Genomic DNA, 12345 nt, shown 5'->3' with positions numbered 1-12345 from the left:
GGCATATGGAAATTTCCTTTTTTTTTTTTTTTTTTGTTTATATGATAAATATTCCCCAAAATATTCCAGTGTCATTTTAGAACACTTTATAACAGATTTATGAAAGAATGCACAGCAGTTCTACATGGCTGGGCTGAAAAAAACAGAGGAAGGGCCCTATCAGGAATGACAATTGTTGCTGGCAGCTCTACCTCTCCAACAAACAAACTCATGGTTCTTTTTCTCTACAGTCTGGCATATTATTTTAAAACACAAATCTGAAGCAGTTGGATGTCAGGATTGAGTTAGCTGCTTATTTTTGGAAAGAGTAAGATAAATATGCAGATAATAACAGACTGAAATGCAGTGAACAAGATTTGTTAACACTCCATGGAAAGTTAAAGCCTGTTAATATGGTAAACTACAATAGATTAATATTATTTCTTTCTAATTAGATTACAATAGTAGCAACCACTGAAAACACCAGTCCTCCTAAACCATAAATTGTGATAAAACTAACTGCCCAGGGTTGTATGTTTACAGAGGAAAGAAGGAAAAGAATGGATCAGTTTAATTTCAACAAAAACATCCCCAAGAAAAGATTTTCCATGTAACCAACTTAAATTTTACAGAAGTCTCAGCTTTCTAAGGGCAGTGCTGATGCCTCCTGAGAATGCTTCCCTCTGACTTCCTTTCTCTGCCAAAATGAATTACAGCAAACTACAGGAATATTGTCAGACAGCCACATCCCATAGCACACAATGGAATGTTACTCTGAAGTTAGAGAATCCTACAAATATTTGAATCATGACAGATGGATAATATAATATTTTTTAATATTCTGCTCTGACTGAATTATTTGAAAAGCAATAAGAATAGTTTAAAAGTGCACAGTATTTAAACAGCACAAAGTAATTTCTTATCCTTCTAATGTGATGAAACAATGAAAATTGAAAATCTAGTGGCAATAAGTTTTGTGCCTGGCAAATATTTGCATTGACAACACTGTATTTATCATCACAGAAGAATTATATTAGTAGATATTGTAGCAGAAGTCATTCTAAGTTTTACACCATAATGAGAGGAGTTATTCTAGAACTGCAGGATACTTTGTCAAAAGCTTTCACAGGATCATTTAGCTTAGAAAAGACCTTTAAGATGGAGTCCAACCATCACACTCTGAAGCAGACCACTGCACTCAGTGCCACATCCAGAGGTCTCTTGAGCATGTCCAGGGATGGCAATTCCAGCATCTCCCTGGGCAGCCTGCCCTGGTGTTTAACAACCCTTTCTGTGAAGAGACCCTTCCTGAGAATTCCTTTCTGGAATGTGAAAATATTCTCCTACCATAAACTGACAAAGCTGGGCAGTCTTACAGACACAGAGTCCCAACAGCAGCCTAAATTCATTTAGAGGTAAGATTTTAAAAGGTTGGCTGTTCAGAGCATCAAAAACATTCAGCACCCACCCATCACTAAGTTCAGTTCAATAGTGAGCACTCAGAGCTTTGGGAAATCAGGCCCCGTACGTGTGCAGAACATCAATTGGGTCACAAATGTTGTGTAATTGAAGGATCAGTCAATCCCCTGCGGGCGTGCCGGCCCCGGCCCCGCTGCAGAGCGCGGATTAAATCCCACAGCAGCGGGGCTGTCATGGCTAAACCCAGCCTCTAGAGGACAGAAGCAGCCCAGCACTTTCCTAGGCAGTTCAAACACAGATTAAAACCGTTTCAAAATGAATGACTTTAAAGCCTTAATTTATATGGAAGAGCCAAATAAACAGCCACCGACTTTTAGTGCAGAATATTTTATCTGCTAGCTTCTTCATTTCCTTAATATGGTATCATTCATAGAAACTGAATCACAAGATATTTTGGAGTATTACTATGATCCATACAATAAAATTCTAAAGATTAAAAGTAGGAAATCTATCAATAAAATATTTTTTTTCATTTTCATTTTATAAAACATAATTTGGTTATACAGACAAGAGAATGCTCCAGCATGTAGAAATTGTGGTCGGGCACTTAAAACCTTGGAAGTAGTAAAATGTCATGGACTGGTAAAATAAAATTCAGTTCTAAGAGAGCAAGGAAGGATCAGAGAAAAAGAAGGTGCAATAATTGAGTTGATACAAGGTTATGGATTTTTTTTAAAGGTCACAATGAGATAATGAGTTTGAAACACATGCAATTTAAAAATTGCAAAGTCCCAAAATTTCATAGTGATTAATAACAAGACTAATGACATAGATAATTTTTAATGAAGGGGACTATCTTATACCACCTGCCTATTTCTGTCCTTCAAGCCATCCTAGTGGCAGAGAAAAACCTGGTTTAGGAGCTAGGAGAAAAAAATCCTGGAACATAAATGCAGAAAGAAGGAATATTTACTTCTCTTTCAGTCTAGGTGTTGTATCAATTTTACTGGTCACACATACACATCCTTACAACATCCCAAGCCAGATCACCCTGCCTGATATTTAATATCAAAAGCACTACCTGCACCTGTGTGATTCCACAACATACTCTGTCTGCTCAAGATGCTGAACTTCACACTGATTCCCAACATGGATCAAAACACACTTGCAAAATCTGTCCTTTCACTGCTTTTTTGTTCTTTTTTCCTTTTATTTTTTAAGGCACAAGCAATGCAGTGCTTATTCTGTCACTCTAATACCAGCCCCACAGCACATCCATGTGATCAAATGTAAAACATACCCAGGGGTCTGAAAGTCACTGGCAATCACAGCCAGCTACACCAAAGCCCATATCCCTAAGCATTTTTCATCATGTTCTTACCTCCTTGCTTAAAGAGTGTCCTACAAAAAAATATGTATTAAAAGAAATCCAATTTATTGCTGTTTCTAAACTCAACAAGTACATGATTAATTTTCCATTTGTTAGTTAATCCAAGAAAGCAAAACTTCAGTGGCAACACTGGGCCATGCAAGGCAACACTTCACCCTTCCTGGGATTCTCCTGAAAATGCTGCTGGCCACCAGTATCAGCTTTGGGTGCCCAGAATAGACAGACTGGTTTCCATATTTTCTGTAGCCCTTTCCCCTCATGTCACACAAGTCCAGGCACTATTCCCCCACAAAGGAACCTAGAACTGAAGGCTGTTCAGCAGCTCTGGTTTCCTCTCCCTCATTGTGACCACAAGAATTCCCTTTCTGAAGCAATCAGGTGGGATCCTTATGCCCCCCAAGAGGTTGAACAGCCCCAGCTCCCTCTCATATAATGATTATTGTACTTTGTCTTTTTACTCTTTCATTATCAAATACATAAACAAGATACTATAAATTGCTCATATAAAATAACAGAATGCCACTTTGATTCAAGATGAATCCATTAAACAAATAACAGGGCATGAAATAATAATTCAGGTCAATCACTATAGCTCCAAAGTATTTTTAAAAATAAAATACCTTATATTTCCCATCCAATTATGCAAGTCCTTTAAAATAAAGGACAAAGATCATCAATCTAACAATTAATATGGAAACTAAATCAATCCAAGGAATGGAAGAGCAGGGCTGGATTCCAGCATGCAGGGTGGCCTCCCCCATTGCTGCTCCTGCACAGCAAACACAACTGTCACACCCATTGCCAAGGCAGCCCTGCATATTGCCAGGACAAGACAAAGACCCTGTGAAGTCCAGACTAACACTTCTCAAGGTAAAAAAAAATCCAGCTGTATTTGAGAAAGTGATGGGCACAATTTAAACCCATGCTGGCCAAAACAGGTATAAATGTAAAGTGAGAGGCTCTTTTTTGACTTGCTGATTCCTTTACTCTGGGAAGAACAAGCTAAACGAAATGAAGCAAATAATGCAACTCTGCTTTTAAATTCTTTTCCCCTTAGCACTGTGTGGGACACTGCTAGCACCTCACACTAAAGATCCTGCTGGTAACATTTGCTAATGGAGAGCAGGATACCAGGGCTGGGGCTATTATTATTCTGCCACTGTTCTACAGCTTCTCTTAAATTGCTTTGTCAGACTTCCGTCACTTGAGACCAGTTCCATTAGAGCAGACCTTAGGTGAATTTAGGTATTTGCCAGATAATAGAGTAGGGTTCTTAAGCAATCAATCTGTACAGATTAGTCTAATCTGCTGCTGCTGGAAACTTTGTTTCCAGAAGCAAAGTAGACAATAGTTTCAAATTACCTGCAATGAGGTTAAGCTATGGGCAATATACGTTTTGAGGTGTGAAGAAAAACAAAATAAAAGAATGCATTCCCAATATTGTCTTTGCCTTTACCAGATCAGGGAGGTATCTGAATTGAGATTTCAATTTCTCTAAAAACTATTCCTAATGGATCTGGCTCAATTTAAATTGCTTTACTCATGGTTCTCTTAAGTATTTTGGAATGCAGGATACAACAGAATTTGGTTAGGAATGTTATTTCACAAATCCAATAAAGCACAAAAAATAATGTTTCAATATCAGATAAAAGTTTGTTATTTCCATATTAAAATAACATTTCCAGGAGCAAAGCCAAACAATTAAAGATTTTTAGGGTTCTGCATAAAAGTGAAGGCAATGAGCCAATGAAGATAAAAACATGGAAGGGCCAATATCTGTCACCCAGTTCTAGAGTAATGCAGTTTTCCAGTGATATTTTTCAGAAAATATAGAAATGTTTTTTATTTAATCTCTTGTAGCTCAAACTATAATTCAAAATAGTAAGTAAGGACTGTCAGATCATCCCTCCCTTTAGCTTTTCCTAGTATGAGACTACATAAAATGATTTTTTCTATCACCCTATTTTATCAACTTACCTTTCATCCTATTGGACAACAGCTGTGGATACAAGCATGAAGAAAGGAAGAGCAATAAATTTTGTCTGTTCATGAGATAATGTGGAATTTATGTTGAGCAAGAAACACAGGCTGGAGTCTCACTGAAGGTCACCAGCACATGAGGCAAGTGCTTAGAGCCCTGCTGAACAAAGAGCAGCATCAACCTGAACTTACAATGTTTCCCTGCCTTGTGCCCATGAATAAAGACTTGAGGGGTTTTTTTTGGTATATGGCTCTCCTTGACTTTAGGTACAAAATCAAATATGAGGATAATTAACTTTCATGTATTGTTTGATAAAAATGAATTCAACACCCTAAAATAAATGGCAATGATCTGGATATCTGGTCTGGCCCCACTGATCTGATGCCATGACATGCTACATTCTGTCATTAAAAGATAATAGGGCAATTTCCATAACTGGAACAGATATACTGACAAGAGAGGAGATAACCAAGTTAGAGAATTAAATAGGCAAATAACCTAAATTAATTAAAATTACATAAAAAGATTATAATTGTCAGCTTCTTTTAACTGAGCAATGGTTAAAAGTGAAGTCAGTTGAATATTAGTCCTTCCATTGGAGACACCTTTTTCTAAAATTATCTTATTTATGAAATCTATCATATTCTTTATAAATAAGCTATTTAAACTGCAATGCAACAAACTGTTCCCTGTAGCAAAATCTATTTTGCATACAGTTTATTTCAGACTTGAAACAGACTTCTTCTAAAACCAGAAAGCTTGTCAAGTCATCTGCAGTAATTCATAATAGGTGAAATTCTTGTGCAACCTAGGGTTTGCATTGTTTTAAACTGCAAAAATATCTCAAAATCTCTGAAAATACTTACTCAAGTATATGTAGGAAAAGTTCACTTTTTCCACAAAAAGTAGATTAGAATAATACTTCAAGTATTTAGAGTTTATTTAAATGAAAATTATAATAAACTTTCAAATCTGGGCATAAAATCATAATTACTATATCATTACTTAATACAGGTTATGAACAATTCTTCATTTTCTGTAGCAGTACAGTAACAGCAAACCATCCTTCCTTCTACTCCAGCAGGCTGGAGGTGAAAGTATTTTTCACCATTAGAAACTGAGATTCTCTGTGTGATCTTTTCAGCTTTGCACGACGGTTCTGAAACCAGATCTGAAATGGAAAGAGAAGGGAAGCTTTTCAGAAACACAGCAGTGGAAGCAGAATAATATTTGAAACTTAAAAGTATTCACACAGTAGGACAATATTTTGTGTGATGACAGCAGCTTGCAAGTTCAATATAAATTTAAAATCTGCAGATGCCTGTAATTTTAACACCACAGACAAAGAAAATAATACCCCCAGGTTAACTGGAAAATGAGATCAGCTTCACTGTAATTAATATAAAAACTGGTATTAAATTCAGTGACAGAATCAAATCCTGGAAGATCCTGAACATCTGGAATTCACACATGTCTCATGGTGCTATTTCTTCATCTGCTTAACTATTTGCAGCATCAAGTTTCTCATGAAGCCCAATATAATAATTGCAACAAAAGCCTGATAAACAACAAAGCAAAGCCCAAATTCTTATGTTTACAGTGTGCTTCTTATCACATGGAATTACCTGGAAATCAATAATTAATATTCCTGAATAGATTTTGCTTTTGGCCAGAGAAAGACATAGGTTCAAACACAGGTTTAACACATCTATGCTCTGCTGGCAGTCTCACAAATTATGTCCATGCCTGTTTCGAATTTATTTTTCAAATACGATGACAAGCAAAACATAAAAATTATTTTAAGGAAATTATCAAGTTCTGCAGATAATAACTAGAGATTAACAGAGCAGATATTGTGGCAATATTACAGTGATTAATTCCTCATCAGTGCTATGGAAGGATTTAGATTTCAGAAGGAATTCAATGGTTTCCATTTCACAAATCATTGAAGGCATGTTTCTTGTATATACATTGGTTTAAATTGAGAGCATTAAATTCTCATCACTGCTGTCAAACCACTTATGTATATAAGCAGAGAGTACATATAGCTGGAATTACAGGAAAGTTCAATAAGTCTTTAATTACCTGGATCCTGTCTTCATCTAAATCTAATTTGCGAGCTAGCTCTTCTCTAATATCAATGCCAGGGTAGGAGTTCATTTTAAAAACATTTTCCAAGACTTCAATCTGAGGAGATTAAAATACACTTGTTGAATAGTTAACACTATGTTCATAGCAGTAATACATAAAATAAATAAAATAACAGCTCAGTTTGTTCAACAGGAGACTTCTGATCAGTGTTTGCACAATGATTCCATGCATACACACAGATCTGCTGAAATTAGCAACATTCCTGTTAATTTGCACTAGTTCTTGATGACATTTCTCTCCGCAGAGGTACATCACACTGAACTTAGCAGCTGTTAGAGGTTCCTTCCAACATTTTACTCAACTACATTGTTACCCATTTGTTAGATGCTAAGGAAAGCCCTACCTGGTTTCTAGTGAATGCAGTTCTTGGTCTTCTACCCCGGTACCAGCTCAATTCTCGTTTGAAAGACAGCCTTTCAGTGACTGAAAAATATTTTTCACATTTCAAAACGTTTTCCTCTTGCACTGGATCACTTCTAGCATGAAATAATGGATTTTCATAGCAAACAACAGGGATTTGCAGATGGGGATTACTGTCATCACCTAAAACTAGACAGAGCAAGAAAAGGAGAGCTTCAGTTTACTGGTCTGTAGTAGAAACTCGCCAGTATTTTTAAGGGGTAAGAACTGAAGGGGGTCCAAAACAGACTGACTCACCCAAGCCGGTGCATGCATCCACCCAGGGTCTGTGAGGTTTCCCAGCTGGAATGCCATCTTTTTTCTGCTCCAGCCCCAATATTCTCTCAATTGAGAAGGAGCAGGGCGTGCTTTTGCTGTCGCCAAAGGCGGGCACCTTGTGGCGCTGCGGAGAGGCCGCCGTGGCGGCAGCACAGAGCGAGGGAGCGGCCATGCCTTCGCCCGCAGCCAGCATAGCAGGGGCACTGCGCCTGCATTGCTCCACAAGGCCTCCTTATAGCTATGTTGACAAGGGGGTTGGATTTGTAACGTCATTAATTAAAATCTTTTATTAGAAAGTTTTAGCATGTCAATGAAAACTCTCCCACCAAGAGGCACGAGGAGTTAATTGTTTATTTGTTTGCAAGTAATTAGCAACTAATGGTGACACTAGGGGGGCCACCAAGGGGGACAAAAAGTGTTATCTCTCCTAACCAGAGCATCGACTTCACTTTCTCAAAAGAAGCTGTGCACAAATATGGTACTTTTCTTTTATTTGAAATCATTAATGTATAAAATCAGTTTTTTAAAAAACTTTATACTCTAATGGACTCCACTTACCTAAACATAGAAGCGTGATAGGAAACCAGTCAAGTAATAAGTAATCTCATTTAAGTGAATTTCCTTCCAAGGAAATTTAAAAAATAATCTCTTAATGCTATTAGGGTAATCCCGATGAAAATGCCTCTGTTTTTTCATATGCATATGTAATGGTGAACGTGGTCAATAAAACAACAATAGCTTTTGGCATAAGGCACTGTGCAGTGGGTTGGCAGTGTTGTCAAAGCTCAGTGTAATTGCCTTCCAAGTGCCTGGATTAGTTAATAGGAACAGTTGCACCAACTATTTTAAATAATTCATGCATTCATTTTTCTTATTAAAATAACTTTGTTGCAGCCTTTTTGAAACGTACCAGAAGTGAAATTTCCTGATAATTCTTCACCACATAAAAGCAAAACTTCACATAATAGAAGCAGTACACTCAAATTTACAGGTTTAAAAGATGCAGAGGTATTCTTCAATTCATTACAATTACATTTGTTTTAGTCAATTTTGTAGCTCAAGTAAAACTTTTTCTCATAGATGTCTCTCCCTCCTTGTAGGTTTATAGCAAACAGAAGTATGTTTAAATCCTACAGAGCCAACACTTAAAATCACACAAAAAAGTTATGAGTAATGGGAAGAAAGGAGATAAAGGCTTTGTAATAAAGTCTGACAGAATTCTGATTTCATCCATTATAATAAAATACAGACTATAACATTTTTATATTCAAGCTCATCTGTCAGTCACACCGCAGTTTACATCACATGCTTAAAACCAGCTTTTGGTTCAGGCAAAGAAAAGGAGGAATTTCTGTAGAGACACTACAAAATCAAGATTTGTCAAAAAAAACCCAGGCAAACATGAACACAATATTTTTATTTCAGGCAGAAAAGTTACCCCTCCTTCTGGCCTCTGTGTTGTGCAGTAAGGTTGTTGTCAAACCAAACTATTAAAGGAGTGACACTTGCAGAAGTGACCTTACCAAGGACACTTGTCACACATGTCAGTGGATCTTCAAGCAGCAGGCATCCACCTGCAATGTTCACTTGCAAGATGAGCTCCAGTCACCGTTCATGGACCTTAAGCCTTCCCTGAAAGCTGAATTTCATTGTTTTGGCCCATCAGTATTGAGCAATGCTACCTTGCAACCCATTTGAAATTACCAATGGACTTTTAACTGAATACCTTGGTAAGGGGTAATTACAGCAACACAGCAAACAGTAAGTTGGGAATCCTAAGTAAGCAATAATAGGAAAAGTCACTGCTCCTTGGATATGCAAATCCAATCCTCTTACAGCATCACATACTTGATGAGGCAGGAAACTAATCACCCTTTCAGACTTTGCACCACTGGTTTTTGCCCAGGGACAGTGGAGTTCATCTCTTTAGGAGATGGAGCTCTGTTCTGGCTGTTTGCAGCAGCTGAGGAGGCCACACTGAGAGCTCTTGGGGGCTTTGGTCTGAAGGCCCAGCTCTTACCCTTGCTGCCCTCTGCCCTTCTCACCCACTGCTGGGTCACCTTGCACTGGAGCCTGGGCAACATTTTCAGCTTTTAAAAGGGTATAAATGATACATATATATTATCTTTCTTCATTACTTACCACACTCCAAAAATTTGCCTTTCCCACAACCTCTTTACCCAGTATCTCACCATCTCAGAAGTCATGCTGCATAAAGCTCTCTTTCCAATAAGTTTTTAACATGAATAACAAGTATTATATTCAAAGCCAAGTTCAGAATTCCCAAGGTTTTTTTTAAAGCAAGAATATCCTAAAATGGTAACACCAATTTTCACAAAACAAAAGCAGTTAGCTGTTTCCTAGTTGAAGTAAAAGCTATTTTGACACAGGGAGGTCAAGTGAATGCAGGTAAATTCAAGGTTAATCCAAGGTTGCTACTAGTAAAAGTATGAGAAACAGTGTGTTTAAAAGTGGAAGACACTGCAAATAAAGCCTACCTTACCCACACAGCTCCAGCAGGGGCAGAATGTTCTCTCCATAAGGGCACACATCTGGAATCCTCTGAAGATCTGTTCACTGCTCTTCTCTCTGGTGACAAAGTGCCAAGTCTTAGTTCCCCACATTTTTAAGGCTTCATAGCAGATATTTTGCAGAAAAAACAAGAACAAAACATAACAAACAGGAATCAACAACCCCTCCCCAAAAAGCCCCAAACCAAACAAAAAACCCAACCTCACAAATCAAAAAGCCCAAACAACAACAAAAAACCCTCACACACTAACAAAAGGTCTACAGTGCTGAAAACAGAGTAACACCAAAACCACAATTAGAGGATGCAGAGGGATTCTTCATTGCTATTACATTTGTTGCAGTCAAATTTGTAGCTCAAGTAAAACTTTTGGATGCCACTTACAGCTGTAAACACACAAAGCTAACTAAACCCAATCCACTTAAAGTGACCACCTTCCTGAATTCCACAGGAAAACGATCTTACAGCACAAAACAAAGTCATTCTTATTGCTGTAAAGGCTGCTGTGAAGCTTGGTCACAAGTTAACTGTCTCAAAACCACAAAGCACATACATTTATTGCTCATGAACCAATGTTAATGTCCTGTCACAGGGCTGCAGATACAAGACTTAATCTTTAAAACGCCTTGTAAGATAACCCTGAGTTATTATCCTTATTGACAGGGAAAAGGGAGAGGTGCTGTGACTTGCTTCAGTCAGGTGAGTCACCAGCTGAGCTGGCAAATTAATTGACTGAACAGTATTAACTTGGAAATTTCTTCACCACTCCCTACAGGAAAAAACAAAACAACACAACAGCAAAAAACAAAAACAAAAACCCAAAACCCACCCACCACCCATCAAAAAACCCAAACCAACAAACAAAAGAAAAGCCATCTCAAAAATCTTTAATTGTTTGTGATTTAACACACCAGTCCTGTCCTTTATCTGCTTTTAATGGTAAATCATAACCTGATACAACATAAAGAATGGTCTCATAGCAAGACTGCACAATCATTAATCATTTGCCCTGCTGAACGACTTCATGCACTTTCTAATCTGGTCTTGGACTAGGTTCACCTGGTCCCAAAAAGGCAAAACCAACAAGGGAATAGGTTTTTGTTTTGGTTTTGTTTTTCCCCAGCTAAAAATTATCATCAAGTCTACTACGATTAAACTACCTGACAGGAGGTTGTAGCCAGGTGGGGGTCAGTCTCTTCTCCCAGGTAACAAGTGACAGGACCAGAGGAAACAGCCTCAAGTTGTGCCAGGAGATGTTTAGGTTGGATATTGGGAAAAGTTTCTCCATGGGCAGGGTGGCACTGACAATCACCATCCCTGAAGTGTTCACATGTGAGGATGTGGCACCTGGGCACATGGTTTAGTGGTGAACACGGGCTCCTGGGTTAATGGCTGGATCTATGATTTAAAGGTCTTTTCCAACCTTAGGGATTCTAAAATTCTAAGTAATTTCAGAGCTGAATCAGTTCACAAGTCCAAGCAATGATCTGTTTTGATTTCAGTGAGCCCTCACAGTAGTTTTAAGCATTTAAAATTTGCCACCAGCCTATGGCACCACAATTATTCAGACCAAGAGAGCAGAGAGATTATTTTTTAATATCTAATCAGAATCTCTCCTGCTTCAGCTTAAGGCCTCTTGTCGTCTCACTGCAAGCACAGTAGAAGTGACTGGCCTCCACCTGGGGCCCACCCACACGGCAGGGATAAGAGGAGACTTGCCAAAAAGAATGCTCCAGAAAAGAGCGTCAAAGGTGCTCCAGATAACGTGGCAAGAGTGCCAAAGATGCTCCAGACCCAACAGCGCTCCCTCGCTGAGGAGCGGCCCTCAAGGTAATTGTCTGTGAGGAGACCACAGCAACCACCGGAGCACAAACAGGGCTGGGAGGGCACTTTGCTTGACAGCCGTGACTCGCATTGCCGAGCAGTCACCTCAGCGGGGACACGGCCCCAGCTGCCTCCGCAGCGCTCCCCGCACGGAGCCGCTCCCCGCACGGAGCCGCTCCCCGCACGGAGCCGCTCCCCGCACGGAGCCGCTCCCGGGACGCCGCCAGAGCCTCGGCCCAGAGGGGCCGGGCGCGAGCGCCTCATCCCCCGCGCCTGCGCGTGAACGGACAGGCCCGCCAGCCAATGGGCAGCCGGGTGGGAGGGGAGGGCTGGCCAATGAGGAAGCCGGGCGCGCCAGTGGGGAAGCCGGGCGCGCCAATGGGGAAGCGGGGC

At 39.3% G+C, this 12345-nt stretch overlaps 1 protein-coding gene across 1 annotated transcript; it reads right to left on the bottom strand.

Moving 5' to 3' along the window:
• Positions 1 to 5804: 5804 nt before the first annotated feature.
• On the bottom strand, positions 5805 to 11462 carry HESX1 (HESX homeobox 1). Its single transcript, XM_054280831.1, has 6 exons — positions 11289 to 11462; positions 10102 to 10187; positions 7578 to 7836; positions 7264 to 7469; positions 6855 to 6956; positions 5805 to 5940 (listed from the first exon to the last, which is right to left on the bottom strand). The coding sequence occupies exons 3-6, from the start codon at positions 7789 to 7791 to the stop codon at positions 5842 to 5844; spliced, it is 621 nt and encodes a 206-aa protein (XP_054136806.1). The 5' UTR covers positions 7792 to 7836; positions 10102 to 10187; positions 11289 to 11462; the 3' UTR covers positions 5805 to 5841.
• Positions 11463 to 12345: the final 883 nt, after the last annotated feature.

Source organism: Melozone crissalis, unplaced genomic scaffold (genome assembly GCF_028551555.1).
Source record: "Melozone crissalis strain CALT ecotype California unplaced genomic scaffold, PUWL_Pcris_2 ptg000029l_1, whole genome shotgun sequence".
NCBI classification, from domain to species: domain Eukaryota; kingdom Metazoa; phylum Chordata; class Aves; order Passeriformes; family Passerellidae; genus Melozone; species Melozone crissalis.
Note: the sequence above shows the minus strand (reverse complement) of the source record. Positions and strands in the feature narration are given on the sequence as shown.

What these genes read in the sequence shown, in the direction of transcription:
- HESX1 (XM_054280831.1), bottom strand. Translation starts at nt 7,791, where the DNA reads ATGCTGGCTGCGGGCGAAGGCATGGCCGCTCCCTCGCTCTGTGCTGCC. An exon ending in GGATGCATGCACCGGCTTGG is followed by an intron (nt 7,470 to 7,577) that starts GTGAGTCAGTCT and finishes TGCTCTGTCTAG; the next exon opens with TTTTAGGTGATGACAGTAAT. An exon ending in CTGCATTCACTAGAAACCAG is followed by an intron (nt 6,957 to 7,263) that starts GTAGGGCTTTCC and finishes TAATCTCCTCAG; the next exon opens with ATTGAAGTCTTGGAAAATGT.